Source organism: Pogona vitticeps, chromosome 5 (assembly GCF_051106095.1).
Source record: "Pogona vitticeps strain Pit_001003342236 chromosome 5, PviZW2.1, whole genome shotgun sequence".
In the NCBI taxonomy this organism is placed as follows: domain Eukaryota; kingdom Metazoa; phylum Chordata; class Lepidosauria; order Squamata; family Agamidae; genus Pogona; species Pogona vitticeps.
In genome coordinates, this window is record NC_135787.1 from 92307906 (window position 1) to 92328826 (window position 20921).

Consider the following 20921-nt stretch of genomic DNA (forward strand, 5'->3'; position numbering starts at 1 on the left):
TATAAGGGTAAATCACACTGGGTGTTATGAGACAGTTATGGAATGGAACAGAAAATGGAACTGATGCCTGGCAAATGTCTTTACAACAGAAAGATAACAACATGGTACTGACAGCCAGCTATTGCAACCATGTCATATTAGAATTCACCATTAGGCAGGCAAGGGTAACAGTACCAAGTCAGACTAATGTTCTAGATTTTAAGAGAGCTGACTTTAAAAAAATTAAGAGATATAATAGGAAGGATTCCATGGATAGAAACCCTAAAGGGAAAAGCAGTTCAGGATGCTTAGGAAACCCTGAAGGGTGAGATAATAAAGGCCCAAACCAAAACAATACAACAGAGAAAGAAAAACAAGAAACGTTTGACAAGACTGGCGTGGATGCACACAGAGCTCTCTGACAAGCTAAGGGACAATAAGGATAAGTATACAAAACTGAAAAAGGGGCTCACAACTAGAACAGGATACCAGCAAATAGTTCGAATCTGCAAGGATGGAGTCAGGAAGGTTAAGGCTCAGAATAAGCTAAGACTTGTAACAAATGCCAAAAATAACAACTATTTACGCAAAAGGAAAAATTGGTTCACCCTGTCAAAAGCAGCACTCTGGGAGACAGGAGAGGGAAACAGGTCAAAATAGGTAAGAAAGTGATAAAAGAACATCTGGCTACTTTGAATGAGTTCAAATCTTCAAAAAGGGGGGAAAAAGGGGATCCAGGGAACTAGACACGAATACCTGGGAAAATCTTGGAAAAATAATCAAGCAGCAGATTTGTGAGCACCTAGAAAATATTATTATTTATTATTTATTTTATTTATATCCCACCTATCTAATCAATTAAGATTACTCTAGGCGGCTTACAACAGTAAAAACAAGAACAATATAATTAAAAGCAATTTTACATAGGAGAACTTACAGCAAGATGGGACAGAACTAGCGAGTGGAAGGAAAGGGGAGATCAGGAACTGACAAAGGGGAAGGCCTGCCAATACATCAATGCTTTTAGTTGTTTTTAAAAAATGCCCAGAGAGGGAGCCGCGCGAATATTAGGAGGGAGGTTATTCCAGAGGCGAGGAGCCACTGCCGAGAAGGCCCGATTTCTTGTCTTCTCCTTCCGGGCCTCCCTCTGCGTTAGGCTCCTCAGCCTCACCTCCTGACTCGCGCGGGTGACACGGGTAGATCTTGATGGGAGTAGGCGTTCCACCAAGTATCGAGGCCCTAAACCATTTAGGGCTTTATATGTAAGCATCAACACTTTGAAGTCGATGCGGAAACGGATGGGCAGCCAATGCAATGCGGCCAGAGTGGGTGAGGTGTGTTGGTATTTTTTCACACCACTAAGAAGTCTGGCCGCCGCATTCTGCACCACCTGTAGTTTCCGCAGCAGCCTCCAAGGCAGCCTCACGTAGAGCGCATTACAGTGGTCTAATCCTGAGATTACGAGTGCATGCACCAAGGTAGTGAGCGCCCCCACCTCGAGGTAGGGCCACAGCTGGGCTATCCGCCTAAGATGGTAAAAGGCGGTTCGGACGACCGACGCCACCTGGGATTCCATGGTGAGCGCCGGGTCCAGATGGCTCCCCAGGCTGCGGACCCCATCCTTGGCAGGGAGGGTTACCCCCCCGAAGGAGAGGGAGTTTCCCAAGCCCCCGACTGTAGGGGCGCCCACCCTCAGTACCTCTGTCTTGTCCAGGTTCAGCCTCAGCCCGTTCTCCTGTATCCATTGCAGTACGGTCCCCAGGCAGCGCTGAAGGGACAGAACGGCATCTCCTGCGGTAGGTGGAAAGGAGATGTACAGCTGAGTGTCATCAGCGTACTGATGACACCGAGCTCCACATCCCCTGATGACTCCACCCAGCGGCCTCATATAGATGTTAAACAGCATTGGGGAGATAATCGACCCCTGTGGAACCCCACAGTTGAGACTCCACGGGGCCGAGACACTCTCCCCAAGCTGTACTCTCTGGGGACGGTTCTCCAAGAAGGAACGGAGCCAGGCCAGTGCCAGGCTGCCAATTCCCAGCTCAGAGATGAGATGTCGAGGAGGACCAGCAGGGACACTTTTCCCCTGTTGGCCTCCCTCAGTAGGTCATCGCACAGGGCGACCAATGCCGTTTCTGTACCATGGCGCAGCCTGAAGCCTGACTGAAATGGATCCAGGGCATGTTTCATCCAGGTTCACCTGAAGCTGGTCGGCCACCACCCTCTCAACCACCTTGCTTAGGAAAGAAACATTGGCGACGGGCCTGTAGTTGCCAATCTTGTCCGCCGCCAAACTTGGTTTCTTCCTAATGGGCCTAATGAGTGTCTCCTTGAGGGCAGATGGAAATCTGCCCTCCAGGAAAGACCCATTAATTATTACAGTGGCCCATTCTGTTGTTGTAGGCCTGGCTGCTTTGATTAGCCAGGCCGGGCAAGGGTCACGGGAGGAGGTGGTGGCTCGACAGCGATTGAGCGCCCTGGCCACAGTGTCAGGCATGACTGGCTGAAAGGAATCAAAAGTTACCGGGCAAGACGGAGCACTGGACGTCTCCGCTCGACTCACTGTGTTCAAAAAAGGAGAGAGGTCCCGGTGGATGGCCTCCACTTTAGATTTTAAAAATGCTGCAAATTAGGGGGAGGCCCATCACCCGGACCAATTCTGGATAGGTCGCGCACTATACGGAATAATTCTGCCTGCTGGTTGGATGCTTCCCTTATCCGGTTAGCAAAGTATGCTCGACTGGCAGCCTTTACCTTAGCCAGGTAAAGGTTAGTGGCGACCTTAACAGCTATCCAATTCTGATCCGTCGAGTCCTTTCTCCATTTGTGCTCTAGCCGTCTCCTAATCCGCTTCAGCGCCCGAAGGTCCTGGTTAAACCAGGGCGCCAGGCGGGCTCTGCGTTGGAGAGGGCGTTTAGGTGCGATCATCTCTACAGCCCTAGCCGCAGCGGCGAACCAGCTGACAGTCAGAGCCTCGACAGGAGCGCCAGCCAGGTCAGCCGAAACACCTCTCATGGTATCCTGGAATCCATTCAGATCCAGTAGCCTTTGAGGGCGGACCATCACAATAGGTCCCTGCTCCCTGTGAGGGGGGAGGGCCATGTTGAGGTTATATTTTATTAGGTGGTGATCCAACCATGACAGAGGGACCGACTCAAGGTCAGTCACCATCGGACCACTCTCACTCCAAATGGAGGAAAAAACCAGGTCAAGTGTATGGCCTCCCATGTGGGTGGGGTCGATAACATGTTGGGACATGTTCAGGAAGGCCATGGTCTCCAAGAACTCAAGAGCTGGTCTGGAAGTCTCTGCCTCCGCATGCACGTTGAAGTCCCCCAAAACCAACAGCTTTGGGGAGACCAACAGTGCCGCGGAGACAAAGTCCACCAGCTCCGGTAGGGAAATGGCTGGGTCGCGGGGAGCACGGTAGCCCAGCAAGCTCCCAATACTGTTCCTGGCCCCTATCGACACGTGGAGAGCCTCCAGACCCGGCTTTACTACCGAGGAGCACCTAGTAACCTCGAGGATGGATTTATAAACAATGGCAACTCCCCTCCCCCCGTCCTTCCAGTCTACCCTGGTGTTGGACAGCATAACCAGGCGGACAGATGAGTGCTAGGGGTGGACCCCCCTCTCCGTCTATCCATGTTTCGGTTATGCATGCCAGGTCTGCATCCTCCTCCAGGATAAGGTCGTGGATTACCTTATTGGATGCAGACCAGGCATTCAACAACGCCAGGCGTAGAGTGGAAGGCTGGCTGATCTGGCTGCCTCGATACTGAGGGCTGGACACAGTCTCAGAACGATGTACAGCTTTAAGGCATCTGTTCATCGTTCTTCTTACACGAGTAGGGATCGAGCCAACGCCATATCTCCCTCTACAAGTGATTACTAGAAGCCAGCATGGGTTGTTAAGAACAGGTCATACCACACAAATCCTATTGCCTTCTTTGATAATGTGACTAAATTAGTGGACCAAGGAAACACAGTGGATATAGTATACAGTGGTGCCCTGCATAGCGACAATAATCCGTTCTGGAAAAATCGTTGCTATGTGGAATTATCGCTACAGGAAACAAAAAAGCCCACAGGAATCCATTAAAACACGTTTAATGCGTTCCTATGGGCAAAAAACTTACAGTTCAGCGAAAATCCTCCATACGGCTGCCATTTTCGCTGCCCAGTAAGCGAGGAATGGGTGTGAAAACACAGTGAGCGGCCATTTTGTTTACCCGGCGGCCATTTTGGAACCACCGATCATCTGTTCTAAAAACATCGCTATGCGAAAATTGGTAAGCAAAAGAGCTTACCGATCATTGCAAACCAATTCTTCCGTATTTAAAACATCGTAATGCAATCGCTTTTGTGATCACAAAAACTTAATCGCTATGCGGATTCGTTGTTAAACAAAGTGCTCATTATGTGGGGCACCACTGTACTTAGACTTCAGTAAGACATTGATAAGGTAGACCACAACTTACTTCTGTGTAAGATGGAACGAAATGCGACCATCATAGAATCATTGTAGAGCTGGAAGGGGTCTTGGAAGTCTAATTCAACCCCCTGCCCAAAGCAGGAGACCTCATACCATCCTGGACAGATGGTTGTCTAATCTTTTCTTGAAAACCTCCAGCACACACAACATTGGGAGGCTCTCAAGAAAGAATCCTCTATACTTTAGACGTTAGGCAAGCCCTTGCCTTTTATGTCCAACACACCCAACCTTTCAGGCGTTCATCTCAATTTTTCATAAGTCACCAACCACCTACTAAAGGTCGCCAGGTGACGTCTCAAACTATATCTAGATGGGTCGCTTCAACCATTCAACTCATGTATCAGCTGGCATACAAACCAGTCCCAAAAGTGATTCACCCTCACTCCACCAGAGCAGTGGTGACATCTACGGCATTCCTACGCGGCATACCTCTTCCAGACGTCTGCGCCTCTGCCATCTGGGCACAGCCATCCACTTTCATCTGCCATTATAGACTTGATCTCCGGCAGAAGTCTGATGCAGCCTTTGGACGTGTTGTTCTAGTCTCTACTTTGGCATGACACCCTGCCTCCGGGTAAGATAGCTTTTTAGTCACCCAGGGTGTGATTCACAGACCTCTGTGATTCACATATCCTGCCTGTCCTCCCCACTGGCGCGCCATTCTGCTTAATGTAGCGGCGGTTGATACAACTGAAAGGTACTTACATGAGTGGGGAGGGGCCTTATACTAATGTTTTTTGCTATTGCAGAAACTATAGAACTTTCCAATGAGGCTCCGTGCAGGCGCGGCTCACCCAGGGTGTGAATCACAGAGGTCCACTCGAAGAACTACAATTACAGGTGGGTAACCTGTCGTTCTCCCCTCTCCTCCACTTGAGCTAGATTCTAATGCTCAAGACATCATGTCACCTGTTCACAGCCCTTTGATTCCTTGTTAATGTAAGATTGGGGAAGGCTTGTGATGAGACATGTACTTGGAGACATTAGTAGGTTAGCTTTCTTGCTTTACATGGAACATTGTTTCTTAGCTCTCAAGACAGTGAGTGAAGTACCAAGGAGCTGCTGATGGGGCCATGAGGTACCACAACAATGCCTATTAAAACCTTCCTCTTTTTGAGACCCTTGGGTACTACCTGTGAAAGGACAATTTTGCCTTGTGACATGGTACTGGGTCCGCACTTCAGATAGCCCCTATGCCTCTCTATCTTTCTTTATCTTGGGATTGGAAGACTCAAGGAAGCAGTAAGAGCCAAAGGTATTATCAGGCTTAATGGAAACTGCTTTTCCATGCCCAAACTCTCCAATTCTCTCTAATCTAGCAGTGCCCCCAGGAAGTTCAACTCAAAAGAAATGTTGTCACATCCCAATTACCAAAATTCAGTAGCACAAGCTTCATGTAAAGCAAAGAAGTAGCACTTCTTTCTTGAGTTGTGGACAATGACAGAAAGAAGGAAGGAAGGATAAATGGCTGAGAGAGATAGAACTAAGTTACAACTTTGGGGAGGAAAGAAATATCCATGGACAGTTTGACTCTGGAAAAAACTGTAAATAAGGATAGTTGTGACATGAGGCCGCTAAATCACTAGTTTGTTGAGCTAAGGTTATGGCGACAAGGAAAACTGTTTTAAAGGTAAGTAGCCGTAAATCAGTTGAAGCAAAAGGTTCAAAGGGAGCTTTAGTAAGTTGTTGCAGTACTAGTGTTAATGACCACTGCGGGGAAGGCGGGCAGGTATCTGGGTAGATATGAGATAAATCTTTAAGAAAATGTTTCAATGTTGGATGCTTGAAGAAATCAGCTGCCAGAGAGTTAGGGGGCTGATAATAAACTATGGCAGAGAGGTAAACCTCAAGGAAGAGAGGAAAAGGCTGCTAGACTTGAGATGAACCAAAAAATGTAGAACAGTACCAAGTGACGGGTTGATAGAAGGCAATGAAGAAGCTTCAGTGAAAGATTTGAGTCTGATTCCATTTATACAGGTCAGCCTTTCCAGTGGTGGGCTTCTTTGATTGACAGAGGACGTTCATTAGCGAGGCAGAATCCTTTATGCTGCCAAGTGCAGAACAGGTAAGTCCGGGTAGAGTACTTGGGAGTTGTTCTGCATGAGGAGGCGGAGCAGGAGGTGGTGAATGTCTGATGAGAGATTGTGAAGGACTGGAAATCAGGGTTGTCTTGGCCACCAAGGGGCTATAACGATGGCATCAGGTTTGTCTTGTTGTGGAGAAGTGGGAACAGTGGAAAAAGGTAAGTGAGGGTCTTGGGCCATCGGCCCACAAATGCATCTCCTTGGGAGTGTTTGCAAATGCCGGCTTGGGAGCAGTATCGTTTGCACTTCCGATCTACACAGGAGGCGAAAAGGTTGAGAGTTGGTTTGCCCCATTGATTGCAAAGGCAAAAAACCCCCTGAACTCCCATTCATGAGCTTGAGAGTTTGTGCGGCTGAGTAGATCGGCCAAGTCATTGTCATGGCCGGCAATGTGTAAAGCTGTGAGGCATATATGATGTGCTAGGCACCACTCCCAGAGGTCGACTGCTAAACAGAGGAGACTTGGAGAGTGAGTGCCACCTTGTTTCAGAATATAGTACATTGCCGTGGTGTTGTCGGTGGCAATTTGTACCATCTTGCCAGCAAGGAGATTTCTGAAAGCTTTGCAAGATTTTATAACCACCAACAGCTCTAATTCATTGATGTGGCATGGATTTTGAGAGATTTGAAGTGAGCTCCCCAGCCTGTGAGGCTGGCATCAGTGGTGACCTGTATTTGTGGTTGTGGTTGTCGGAACAGCCACCTGACGGATAGGTTAGGAGGAAAACACCACCACTGAAGTTGAGAGGCAAGTTCTGGGGTGACCCTTAAAAGAGTGTGAAGAGGGTTTGTGAGTGGGTCAAAGAGGGCAAGAAACCATGACCGAAGAGATCTCATCTTGAGACGTACGTGCTGCGCTACTGAAGTCATAGAGGCCATGGTGCCTAGTAAACATTGCACAGTCAAGCCGGGTACCATAGAATGGGGTGGGTGAAAACCTGAAGTAATGCAATGAGATTTTATCTCTTGTCTGGAGGAAGAAAGGCACAAACATGTGTGGAATATATGCATGCGCCTATACTGTATAATGAATAATCATTGCAGGTTTCAAATGTGATTTTTGTTCATTGACAGTGAGACCAAGATCATGGAGGATAAGGGTGAAGTGAGTGTCTCCTTGGGCCTTGCAACAGGAATGAGCTAAGAGGATATATGGAAATATGAGAATTTTTTTGCAACCTGAGATAAGCTGCTAATGGTGCCATGCATTTGGTGAATACTCTTGGGACCGAAAGGGAGCCTTTTGAATTGGTAGGCTTGTGATCCTAGCTGAAATTGAAGGAATTTTCTGTGTGAAGGATGTACAGAAATATGGAAGTGTTTGAGATCTATGACAGTGAACAAGTCGTTTTTGCGGAGTAAAGGGAGAAGTGATTCAAGGGTAACCATACGGAATTTTGTGGTAATGTATTTGTTTAACTCTCTCAGGTCTAAGATAGGGCAAAGACCTCCATCCTTTTTGGGTACTGTGAAATAGCGAGAGAAAACCCCTTTGTTGTGTTGTGAGATGGGTTGTATGGAATCTCTGTGGAATAAATTTCTTATTTCCTCTTTAGGGTTGGAGATGGAGTGATGACGTATGTTGCCGGAGGAAATTGGAAGAAATGGATGCAGTAGCCGTTGCAGGCATCTGTAGTGATGGATTCCCAGACAGGTAGGTGTTTCCAGAGGGCAGGATGGGTGTAGTAGTATGTGATCTTGGTCATGGGAGTGTCAAACGTGATGTTTGGGCTTGCAGTCGTTGCGCCTAGTAACGGGTTGTTGGCGGGGTTTATTTCTTTGATTTCTGAAATAGGGTGTATAAGATGTTTGTTTTGGAGGATCACATTGGAATTTTTGATATGAGTTGTACGGTTGTCTTCATTGATTTTGTTGGGGACATTGTTGGTAAGATGGATAAACTCCCCAACGTCTAGCTGCTGATCTTTTCTTTTGCACGTTTTCCAAAGTATCATCAGTTTCAGCATTAAAGAGGCCTGCCCTGTCGAATGGAAGGTCTTTGATACATGCACGGCCATCCTCAGGCAGGCAAGCTGTCCTTAGCCAAGAGAAATGTTGTAAGGCTATTGAAGTGGCTATTGACTTTGCTGTGGCATCTACCTTGTGCCTAGCAGAAAGCATCTGTTGTTTGGCAACGGAAAGACCTTCTTGTTGAAAGGTTTGGGTGAGTACTTTGTCTTCTGGTAAAGATTCAACAAAGTTTGACATATTGTCCCAAAGGAAACATTGATATGCACCCATGACTCCCTGGTAGTTAGCGATATGCATGGTGAACACTGCTGATGAATAAAGCCATCTTCCCATTGAGTTGATCCTTCTACTGTCTTGATTTGATGGCATGAGGGTTTGTCAATGTCGAGATCTGGATTGAGAGGCTTCAACAAAAATAGAGTTTGGAGCCAGTTGTTTTTGAAGAAATAGAGCTCCAGGATCGTGAACTCCATAGAGGTTATCGATTTGTTTACACATGGTATGGGAAGAGGCTGGTTTTGTCCAGGATTGTTGAGGGGTGCTGAGTAGAGACAGAAGCATCGAGATGTGTACTGGAGTAGTTATATCTTTAGAGACTGGGTCGTATAGATGATCAGCCAGTTCTGTCGAAGGATGGTGGATTTGGAGACTGTGAGACCTAGCCATATGGATCATAAGTTGGGTATAAATTTGGAAGTCTTTCGCCGGTGATGGTGCATTGGCATTGACGAGGTCAGATTCCAATGAGGTAAGTAATAGTGATGACATCTGAGGTCTGGATCCGTGATCAGAATAATCAGGATTGTGTTGGAAGTTGACGGATTGTCGATCGACTTTGGTTTCGATAGTTTGAGTGTCATAGTATTGATGTTTGTGGCTCAATGTTGATGGAGGTGGCATGTCCATGAGCATTTGTTGGTGTTGAGGATTTTTGATATTGAGAGATGTCATCCAAGTGTCCATGGATGTCATTTGATATCGTTGAATGTTGGTGTCGAACTCAGGGTCATAGTGATGTCGCGTTCAATGGCTTGGTTCTATCGGGCAATGGTGTGTCAATAAAGGGACAGAACGAGTGTCCATGGACCACGATGAATATTGAAGATCATTGATATCAGAGCCTGTGTCTCAGTGATGTCGAAACAGAGGTTGCTGACGAGCTGGTAAAGCAGTGGAGTATATAGACGCTGGAGATGCTGAGCGAGAATGATTTCCCTCACCTAGATTAGCGGGAAAATATCAAGAGGCTGGAGCTGTAAAAGCCCCACGTGTAGAAGAAAATTGCTCGACCATCCTGGGTCTTTTAGGTGCCAGGTAGGGAGCAGGTTGGAGTTGATATGGGTCACGGTGATATGACCATTTAGACACTAATAGCTGTCGAGATCGAGGCCCACCATGAGAAGGTATGTCCGAGCTGGATAGAGCAACTGGCTGATTGGTGTTGAGATTTGTCCGGTCAAGCATTGGTCAGGCAAATGGCAACCCAGTGAGAGTGCTGAACGCAGGTCTGAGCCATGCATGATGAAACAGACGGCTCCAGGCACTGTTGGAGTTGATGTCTCTGAGGCGTTTGTGGTGAATGATCAGATGTTACCAAATAAGGTATGGTCTCTAGTTGTTGTTCGGAGTCAACCCTGTCAGGTGAAGCAACCACAGAAGGGTTGCTCGAAAAAACAGAGTGTTGAGGATTGGGAGAAGAAGATGCTAATCGATTGACTCTGTCATCCCATTCCGTTGACTGGGAGCAGGGTTGATGAAATTGGATTCCGTCATCGTCAGAAGGCGAACCAACAAATTTGGCAGTTTGTTGAGGCTGCTGAGAAATGACTGCAGCGATTTATGCTGTTTAGGTCTTTAAGGCGGAGAAGGCTCCGGAACCGAAGAGGCTTCGGTGGACATTTGGCATTTAGTGGAGGGCTTCGATATTTAGGATTTCGGTATCGAGCACCTCAATTTATGGATTTTTGAAGTTTTAGATGAAGTGGATGAAGGGTCAGAGTGGGATGGTGTGGTCTGTGGATGCTGTTTTGAGGCTTCAGAGAAAGCCTTCTCTGTTGCTTTGGTTTGTGAGGTGGCCTTACAAGGAGGTTGGGCCATTTTGGTTGGTTGAAGGGATTGTTCCCAAGGACAGAGTTTTAATCTGGATAAGTGAGAACGGAGGACTCAGTGCTTGAAGTTCCTACAATGCTGGCAGGACGACGTCTGGTGTGGCTCTCCCAAGCAAAAAGATACTTGGCATGGGCATTGGAGAGTGGCATTTTGCTATCACAGACCACGCAGTGTTTAAACGAGCCCAAAGGAGACATGAATAGAAAATAATTTGAAGAGAAAAAACAATGATTGGGGGGGTATTGCGGCCAGAGGCCGAGCAAAGTGGAAAAGAAAAAAATCTCTAATGATAATGAATTTGATCTTAAAGTTTAAATGAAAAAGATGTAACGGGAAGGAATCAAGAATAAACTCTCTTTTTCTTTTATTCACAGAAGCAGAACTATGAGGCTCTCAATGCGGTGGTTGAAAGAAACTGAAACGGGAGCCTTGGTGCCAAGGTACTTATACAAGGGAGAGGGGCCTTATTCTAATGTGTTTTTTGCTACCGCAGAAGCTTTAGAACTTTACAATGAGGCTCCATGCAGGTGCGGATCATCCAGAGTGTGATTCACAGAGGCCACGAAGAACAATAACTATTATCTGCTGCTCCCACCTACTTGAATGTCATCGGCTTGACCTATTCCTGACCTCCACAAGCAGACAATAGGTGCCCTGTAGCTCAGTACTTGAAGGACCAATTATTCAAGAATGCTCAGGCAACATGCCGCAGACTCATTGCTCTAAAGGAAAAATGAAGCCTGACTGTCAGTCAAGTTCCTCAGCAAAAGTGTTATCCATCAGATCATAATGAAGCATGGACACAGTAGTGGGTACCCACTATGGTATCATGGAGTAACATGATGCATTGTTGGCAAGACAGAGGCAGATGTATATGCCTCTTGGCCAAAAGTCATAGGTGTGTCCTCGTTGCAAGGAGCTCCAAGAACTCAGAGGATGGGTTTGCTCCCTTTAAGTCTTGGTTGCGGACCGGGAGAAGCAGAGACAGGGAGGGATCACAGTGAGACCTTCATCCCACACACACAGACAAGCAGCTCCTCAGTTGCTGGGATGGGAAGTCTCTGGGCTGGAGGATGCCAATCTGGACAAGAGGGAAACCATTCCCTAGAGGGGATCTCTTATACGGGTGATGGGCCTGTATCTGGTTGCACTGAGGATACTCCTTCTGGGGAGGGCGGGAAGGGAGCTTCTGGTAATGGGCAATTCAGGAACATAGAGCAATGGGTTTGTGAATGTTGTGACGACAGCACAGTGACTTGCCTGCCTGGTGCAAAGGTTGCGGACAACACGTCTCATCTGAATAGGCTGGTAAAGGGTGCTGGGGGATGAGGTTTCCTCATCAGATGAGGAAATTAGTATATGTCTACACCAACAAGCTCCTGGATGCTAATTTGGCTCCTGGAAGTCAAATCCTAGAGGAGGAAACTCAAAGCCAGGACTTCAAAGGTAGCGTTCTCACAGTACTACCTGTTCCACACACAGGGCCAGCTAGGCAGGTGGAGCTCAGAGGTCTCAACACGTGGATGAGACAGTGGTGTCAGGGGGAGGGATTTAGATTCATTAGGCACTGGGGAACATTTTGCAATAAGCCTAGCCTGTGCAAGAGGGATGGGCTTCACTTGAACGAACACGGAACCAGACTGCTGGTGCGTAACATTAAAAAGGTGACAGGGCAGCTTTTAAACTAAATCCCAGGGGAAAGCTGACAGGACCCGAATGGTGTTCGGTTTGGGACTCATCCCTGTGGAATGAGGATGGACAGGGTAGAGAACCACAAAGTGATGACAGTGTAGGAATCAAGACTGGGAGCATGAAGGGAAGTGATAGCTGGTCCACTGGAATGAAAAGCTATGGGGGAAAAAAGAAACAAACAAGCAGCCCTTCTTGCGGGATCCCATACACAGGTGCTTTTAGGCAAATGCCTGAAGCATTTGAGCAAAGATGGGAGAGTGGGAACATTTGGTAGCTAGGGACAACACTGATAAAGTGGCCATAGCGGAAACCTGGTGAAATTTTGAGAACCAGTGGGATACTGCAGTCCCAGGCTATAAACTCTATGGAGGGGAGGTTGGAGGTGGGGTGGCCAACTATGTCAAAGAATGGGTAGAATCCAGCAGAATGGAGATGAACAGTGGGTCTGACTCCATCATAGAATCGCTGTGGGTTTAACTTCCAGGCCCAAGGAGCAATATGATAGTGTAGGGGTGGGAGTGCTATCATTCTGTAAATTAAAAACTTGAGGAGATATGAAATGAGGAGATAATTCAGGGAGGTGTCCAAGAGGGACAGTATTGTAATCATGGGGGACTTCAATTATCCTCATATCAACTGGTTCAATGCGTGCTTGGGTCAAGAAAGAGACCAGGTTTCTTCACATGCTAAATGACTGTGCCTTGGAGCAACAAGTCATGGAGCCCACCAAACTTAAAAGGAAGGTACTTCAAAATGCCAGATGCTGGGGACAGGTATCTAATTGTCTCATGTGCTCCCAGAGGCACCTGGTGGGGCCATTGAGAGATACAGGAAGCTGGACTAGATGGGCCGTTGGCCTGATCCAGCAGGGCTCTTCTTAGGTTCTTATGATGGTTTGACAACTCTCTGTAAAATCAGCCTACTAGGTGTGGCTGCTGTGGCAAAGGAGAATGCAAGACTACCACTGAAACTCTGTCTAGAAGGTTGCAAACAGCTAGGTATGCACAGGCAACCAGTACCTGTGACCAAACAGAGATCATGGAGAAGAAATGTATGTCACTAGACTATCAGAACTTAGATCTTGCATATTCAATCACAGTATTTTTCTGGCACTGGAATCAAGCTGAAGATTGGAATCCACTGGCATGACTATAGCTGAAGTGTTCATCCCAGAAACAAAGCAATACTGGCATAGCAAACTTGTTTATCACTGAACAGTACTTTAGTTGCCAAATAATAACATTTAACTTTAATAATGAAAAAGGGCAGTATTTCTGTTATTGCAATAGAAAGCTTTTTCACAGGACTGACATGCACAATATAACAACACAGCTGGGTTAAGGTGGGAAGGAGGGAGAGAGAGAGCTAAACGTACTTACTGCATAAATGCCTCCATTGTGTGCTTTATCTCCACCTAGAGCACCAATTTTCTCTCCTGTTTTGCCATCATAAATAAAAATCTTTTTGAAACCAAAAGAGAAACATCTGTTAGCTGAAAGTTTCTTGCAGCACTTAGCTATTGTATGACTGTAAAAATACTTCTAACATTTCAGTATGCAGGAAGTAAACCAAATTTGTACATATAAAATCAAATCAAGATTTTCGGATAATATGCAAAAATCATCTAAGCGATTTAATAAAAAGTAATTTTACCTAAGAACTCAAAGATCTGAATTACAGGAAGATTTTGAGTTCGCATTTCCTTTTCCAATCAAAACTGCTACTTTTTCACTTGTGTTAAGGCAGTCACTGTCAGACCTGATCCCTTAACATATAAGAGTAGTTGTGAACTAACAAGACCAATATTAACACTTGGCATTGTGTGGCAGAATTTGAGCACTATGACAAAGCACACCAATCATTTATTTTATTTTGGTATCAAATTTGCTTCTTGAGAAATGGGTTTCTGTGAATGATTCCATTCACCACATTGCCATTTTGTATATGGACAAGCCCCCAACCTCACAGCATCATTTTCTAAGAGAACCTGTATCACGCTTTAAAAATGCCCAATGGGATCATCAGCTCAAAAAAGGTTCGGAATCCCTCAACTGACACGAAAGGAAATTTCTCGAATTATCAAGCTGCCTTTTGAGACTTGTCTATTAAACCCAGTATTCTGTTTTTTGGCAGATGGCAACTCTCTCAGATAGACATTTTTCCTAGCCATGCTAGCTGAAATCAATTAAAATTAACTGAGTGAGGACAGCAGGGATCTGGATCTGTGACACTAGAAAAACCCCTAACCTCCATCAGAGAGCTACACAATGTCTTCCCTTCTTTCCCTTGCTTACACCTGATCAATAAGAAATGACTAATTTTTACCTGGCCATCCGCACTGGCTGTAGCAAGCCTATTTCCATCAGGAGAAAACCTCACACAGTTAACAAAACGGCTGTGGCCCTACAGAAAAAAAAGCATCAGATCTTCAAAGGTTTCGTCCACTTAATTCTGCTTTGCTAATTGCTTTTTGTGCAAGAAGCTCCAATTGTTCAGGCTTCATCCATCGATGCCAAAAACTCCAAACACAGGATGCCCTTTTGAAGAATGACTATTGGCATTGCATGACAGGGTCATAATTAGAAGGCATGAAAAGCAATAATGTACTATTACCTAGTTGGACTGGAAAGCAATACAGTGGACCCTCAACTTATGGAATTAACCTGTATTGGAACAGTGGCCGCGGGTCGAAAAGTCCATAGGTTGAGGGTCCATTTCCCATAAGAATGCGTTGAAAACCCATTAAGAAAGAAATACCTCTCCACAAAAAATGAAAATAAACACCTTACCAGTCTGAAGCCTTCCAGGGGTCCCCCGCTGCCATCGCCGCTGCCTGAGGCCTCCAAGGGCTTCCCCGCCACTGCCAGAGGCCTCTCGGAGGTCCCCTGCCCCCGTCAACGCAGGCTTTCCAAGGGTGGACCAGACCTACCAGGGGAGGGCTTCCCCTGGTAGACACAGTCTGCTGCCCGGGAAAGCCTGGTAGACCAGGGGAAGCCCTCCCCTGGTAGGCCCGGTCTACCAGGCTTCCCTGAGCAGTAGACCAGCCTACCAGGAGATGCCCTCTCCTGGAAGGCCCGGTCCACCCTGGAAAGCCAGCGTGGCAGCAGGGCGGACCTCCGCGATGCCTCCCGTGGCGGCGAAGCCCTGGAAGGCATCTCGAACGCCCCTCCCCCCAGTCGATCATGCCTCCGAAGCAATGGGATCATCCTCAATTGGGGGGGTCCGAGATGTCTCCAGTGGTGGCGGAGAAGTCCTGGAGGCACGATCGGCGCCCTACGGACCAGAGGGAGGAGGTAGGGAAAGTGCCAAATTTGGATTTGGCACTTTTCCCGCCTCCCCCTTCCGGTCCATAGGTCGATTTTCCAGCCGGAAATCGATGGGAAATTTTGCGGCCGGAGAAGTCCGTAACTCAAAAAGTATGCACATCCAGCTGTGCGTAAGTCGAGGGTCCACTGTACAGGAAATGGGGTCTAAGAGTATCATTCCACACAGATATTATCTGTGACAATATGATTGATTATTCCCCTACATAAACATGTTCTTTGCAGGATAACCACCATCTGCCAAGCAATTACATGCACACCATGTTACGTGTACAGTATCCATTTCCATCCCAAACAGAAATTATTTGCTGTAATCTCTATACAGAGGTGCTATTTATCTCTGTACATGTGCTAATCTGCAGTGCTTCATTAACTTCTTTTGCTAAAATAGGTGGTTTTTTTCACTAGGTTTGTTTGAATGAATAAATAAATAAACAAATAAACAAACCTACTGAAAAAAGGTATTTTAGAAAAAGAAGTTAATGAAGCACTGCAGATTAGTACATGTACAGAGATAAACTGCATAGAGATTACAGCAAATAATTTCATTCAATCAATTGCTACACCGGCTGTCTAGCAAATTACTCTGGGAAGTATACAGCAAGTAAAGCAAAAACATAAAAATCATAAAAACATATTCTAAAATACAAAGAACAGAAAAACTAAAAAAGACAGATGGCAAGAAACTGTCAGGTGGCAAAGAAGAACTCTTCCACCTCCACATACTTAATCGAGGAGAAATTCCTCAAAGGCTTCCTTGAAAAGCTCTGTTTTTAGTTGCTTTTTAAATGCATGGAGGGAGAGCATCTGGTGTAACTCCTGTGGCAGTGCATTGCGTAAGAATGGTGCCACAACAGAGAACGCCCAACTTCTGGCCACTTGAAGTGTTAATATTTGTAGGCACATGGTCTCTGAGGACCTGGTCAGGTAGTCAAACATGGTAAGAGACGTTCTGACCGGTAACCAGATCCAAAGTCATTCAGGGCTTTATAAGTTAGAACCTTAAACCTGGCATGGAAGAGGACTGGTAACCAATGCAGACTAGCCAGGATTCAGGTGATATGTTCATATTTCTTCTCCCTGGCAATCAATATGGCTCCTGCATTTTGGACCTCCTGAAGTTTCTGTGACAAGAGAAGTCCTATGCAGAGTACATTACAGTAATCAACAGACACAGTGAAGACCTGCTTTTCCATGGTCAGCATTGGTTCTAAAACAACATGAACATTGAATGGGAGAGTAAATCCATCAAGTCTGGGGGAAATACACACACCAGACAAGGAGATGGGCCCGCACACAAGCAACATGACCTCCATCTGGTCTGGATTCAGTTTCAGTCTGTTCCTCCTAGTCCAATCCAGTACTGCTGCCAAGCACTGCTCTAGGTGTTGGATGGCATCCACTGCAGGTGATTTAATGGAGATACAGACCTGCATATTCTGATGACACAAAGCTCAAAATTTGGTGACCCAGCGGATTTATATAGATGCTTTAAGATGATCAACACTTGTGGGACTGCAGTTGAAGATCCATGTGGTCAAAACACTCTCCCCTAGCTGCACTCTTGGGAGTTGGCCACCAAAGAAGGGCTTGGGCCAGCTTAACACAAGTCCGCTAATACCTAGTCCCAAAAGTCTATCCAGGAAGATACTGTGTTTGATGGTATCAGAAGCAGCTGAGAGATCAAGGAAGGCCAGAAGGGTCAGTTGGCCTCTCTTAAAAAGTCGCACAATAGCACGACCAGTGCCATCTCTGCACCATGCTGGGGCTGGAACCCAGATTAGAACATATTTAAGGAATCAGAATCCTCCAGGAACACCTGCATCTGGTCTGTCACTTTATCAACATGCCAGTGAATTGAATATTTGTGGTAGGCCTGACATTATTCAGATTGTCTGTTGCTAGATTAACCTTTTTCAGAATGGGATAAAAGACTATTTTAAGTAGGAGGGTAAACCCCTTTGTGCAATGAAGTGTTGATGACATGAAAGGCCCATTCTGCATTCTGTTTCCAATAGGCATGATGGACAAGGATCAAGAGAGAAGGTGGTGGGCCAACAATGAGTAACACCTCCTCAGGTGTTACTGGCTGAAACTGATTCAATAAAACAGGACAAGGTGGCATCCTGGATGTCTCAGCCTGACCTGCTGAACATTAAAGGGGTCCAGATCTCAATCTTTTGTCTAAAAGGAGTCACAAACTGATTACAGCTGATGTCCGTCGACTGAAGCCAATTTGGATGTCCAAACTCAATGAGGCCATGAACCACATGATAGATTTCTAGCAGTTGATTGGAGATTGGACATCTCATTGATTCGATTGATGTTAAATGCCCTTTTTGCAACTTTAATTGCCGTGGCGAATTTCTTGGACGTTTTTCCAATTCTCCACTGAAGGGCTCTGTCTCTAAATGCACTCTAGAAATACCACTGTGTTGCAAAAGTGGTAGCTTCTCCCAAAAATGCTGATATAACATTTCCAATCTAAAGTTAAAGCAAATTTATAAAAGCAGCTGCATCAGCTTGGTCCTCTGCAATGAGGCATCAAAACAGCATCTGGGTCTACTTACATCTACACGTAAACATGGCCTTATAGCTCATCAACTCATCTTATCATGACCTCTACCATACAGAATTCACAAAGGTCTGGTTATACAGGTACACTCTGCTTCCCCACTATATATAGGCTATAAACGTAGTAAAGCACACTTTTTGGTAAAGAAAAATTTCAATATAATTTGAATTTCAAATACACAGAGAAAGTGAGTAATGTGTGTGTGTGTAACACTGCATGTGCCAGACCTCTGAAAAGCTGTATTCTGCTGGACTCTTATGAGATACACTGAGAAATAAATCTAGGAAATCCTGTAATCGACTCCCCTTCATGTAAAAGAGCACTCAAATAATTAAGGCAGGAAGGCTGGACCCAATGTCCATACAATTTATATGGATATTAGCATAGAAGTGGAAAAGCCTGTGCGAATAAACCCTCACATTCATAGGCCTTCCTAGAACTTCAAAGCCTGATTATACAAATTTCTAGGTCACAAGGAAGTCTATAAATCTAGGAACTCACACACATAAGCATTCCCCTTTATAAATGTTCATGTCTAATGCATACATAGGCATCATAGCCAAATAACTTTATATGTGAGCCTACAGTGCAACCTCATTGGCCCCAATCATGAAAGCCCTTCACTGTAAGTAATGCATGACTGATGAAGACTAATGGTACTGTTTTTGAAGATGGAACATCTGTTGCCCTGGACAAATGAAGCAGACTACTTTTTAAGTCTTTAGTTTTGTTTTGTTAGACAGGAGCTAAAGCTGCTGAAATTTTGAGCACTTCATGACAACTGCTTGCAGAAAACAAAAATCCTTAATGAATTCACTAGATGAAAAAAATACTGAACAACCTATCTCTTCCCTTATCCTGATCTTTCACCTTTTTGGAGGGAGGTGGCAATAGCACCTTGAAGTGAAAGAGCAGATTTTGTTTATGTGCATGACAGCACATCTGGAAACACCACTCAACCGAAAGAGTGGCAAAAATTTGTCACTAAAGAAATGTAAAGCACAGCTCTGGGCTACACCATTGATGGAAAAATTAACATACTGGATCAAATGAATAAGAAATCATCAAGTCCATGGCTTACCATATGGTTTCTTTTTCCAAGTTTCATAAACAGGCATAACAATTTATATTTTCCACCATATGCTTGACTAACATCCTTTTTGTCTTAACCTTCTATTCTGATACAGATCAGTTACCACTTGATTTATCTCATATATATTCTTATTTGGTTACCTATTACTTAGTCATTTTATTTTGTCTGGCTGCATTTTATTTTATTTTAACCATTTTTTAAAACATTAATAGATACCCTGAGTTACCCATGTGCCTTTTGTACTTCATTTACCAACACTTATGTCATTCCCTCACCAAACCTTTTTGGTGGGATTCCTTTATTTGCTCTTTGTGACCTCCTAGGCGTGTCACAAAGTATCAAGTATCAAGATTTGATGCAGTTTTGCAAATGGACTGGTACTATGGATGGGGTTCAACATGGCACATGTTGATCTTACAGTTGTTCATGGGTGCCTTTCAGTTTCCCACTTTCAGTTTCCCACTTTCAGTCCCTTCATACGACCTTTAGAAGTGCAAAAGACTCCCAATAGAAGCCAACATTTTCTCTGATCCAGTGCGTAAGAAGTGCTGTCAACATGTATACAGGAGATTTGGATCCTGGTAATAAAGCCTGCACACAGGTATCAAGGTATGCTAACTTACACTTATTGTAAACTTGAATTTGAATGGTGGCCCTTCAAAGAAAGCTGCACAGTTGTCATCGCTGCCAGTTGCTAGGCGATAGGGTCTGGTCTGTTTAATATCCACACTATTGATCACTTTATTATGACCACTGATCTCACCTACTGAAGAACCAGTATCCCATAGGAACACTGCTCCAAATCTAATGAGAAACAAATAATAAAAAAGAGAATACAGAGAAAACTATATAAAATATGAACATTTTGAACACAATCAACAGGCTGAATATATTTTACAATAAAAATCAGATCAGTTAATAACAAGCTATTGCAACACTGTTCCATGGCACTCAACTGCTTTCTCAATTATATGTAATTAATAGTTTATAAGCTATTATAGTTAATACCTCATAAACTGAAGAGATGAATAAACAACACTGTAATAATGGTATCAACAACCTGAAGCTGCTTTTAAAAGTGATTGCTCCTCTCATTTCAAAACATATCTCATTGTACACAGACTTTAATTTAGCCAAACTTTTATTTAATTCTAAATAAGCAAATACCTCTTAAAATGAGGCATTCACAATGGAAAACTGAATTAATTGCATTTATATTGAAAAACAACTGTTTTATATTAAGTAATGGCTGAAACCCTGTTGCTTAGTGTAGTAATTTGCAACTCAAGAGGTCCACTGAATCAATGGAACTTATGGAGGAGCTTACACAGTTCAGGAAAAATCAGAAGGCCACATGGGGGAGCTATTTCATCAAATCCTTACTGATTCAAGGGGCCTACTCCAGTTGCAATTTGCTATGCTAAGCAACAGGATTTTAGTCACTGTTTTTGTTGCAAGTATTTTACTTCTTAAGGTTAACCCAAGTTCTTATGCAGAAAGACTTGCAGGGGAGAATAAATTAAAATATATAGCCAGCATTTTTAGAAATAAATTAGACCACACTCAAGAAGAGATGCAACTAATTGTTCTTCTTCAT

General features: G+C 44.8%; 1 protein-coding gene across 2 annotated transcripts in view; it reads right to left on the reverse strand.

The window, feature by feature from the left end:
- WDR1 (WD repeat domain 1) overlaps positions 1 to 20921 on the reverse strand; it is a 75941-nt gene that overhangs the window by 35567 nt on the left and 19453 nt on the right. For both annotated transcript variants that reach the window (XM_078394075.1, XM_078394074.1), the window contains exons 5-7: positions 19948 to 20128; positions 14659 to 14736; positions 13713 to 13793 (exon numbers count right to left, since the gene is read on the reverse strand). In XM_078394075.1, coding sequence (XP_078250201.1) covers positions 13713 to 13793; positions 14659 to 14736; positions 19948 to 20128 — 340 coding nt within the window. The remainder of the gene's footprint in view (positions 1 to 13712; positions 13794 to 14658; positions 14737 to 19947; positions 20129 to 20921) is intronic.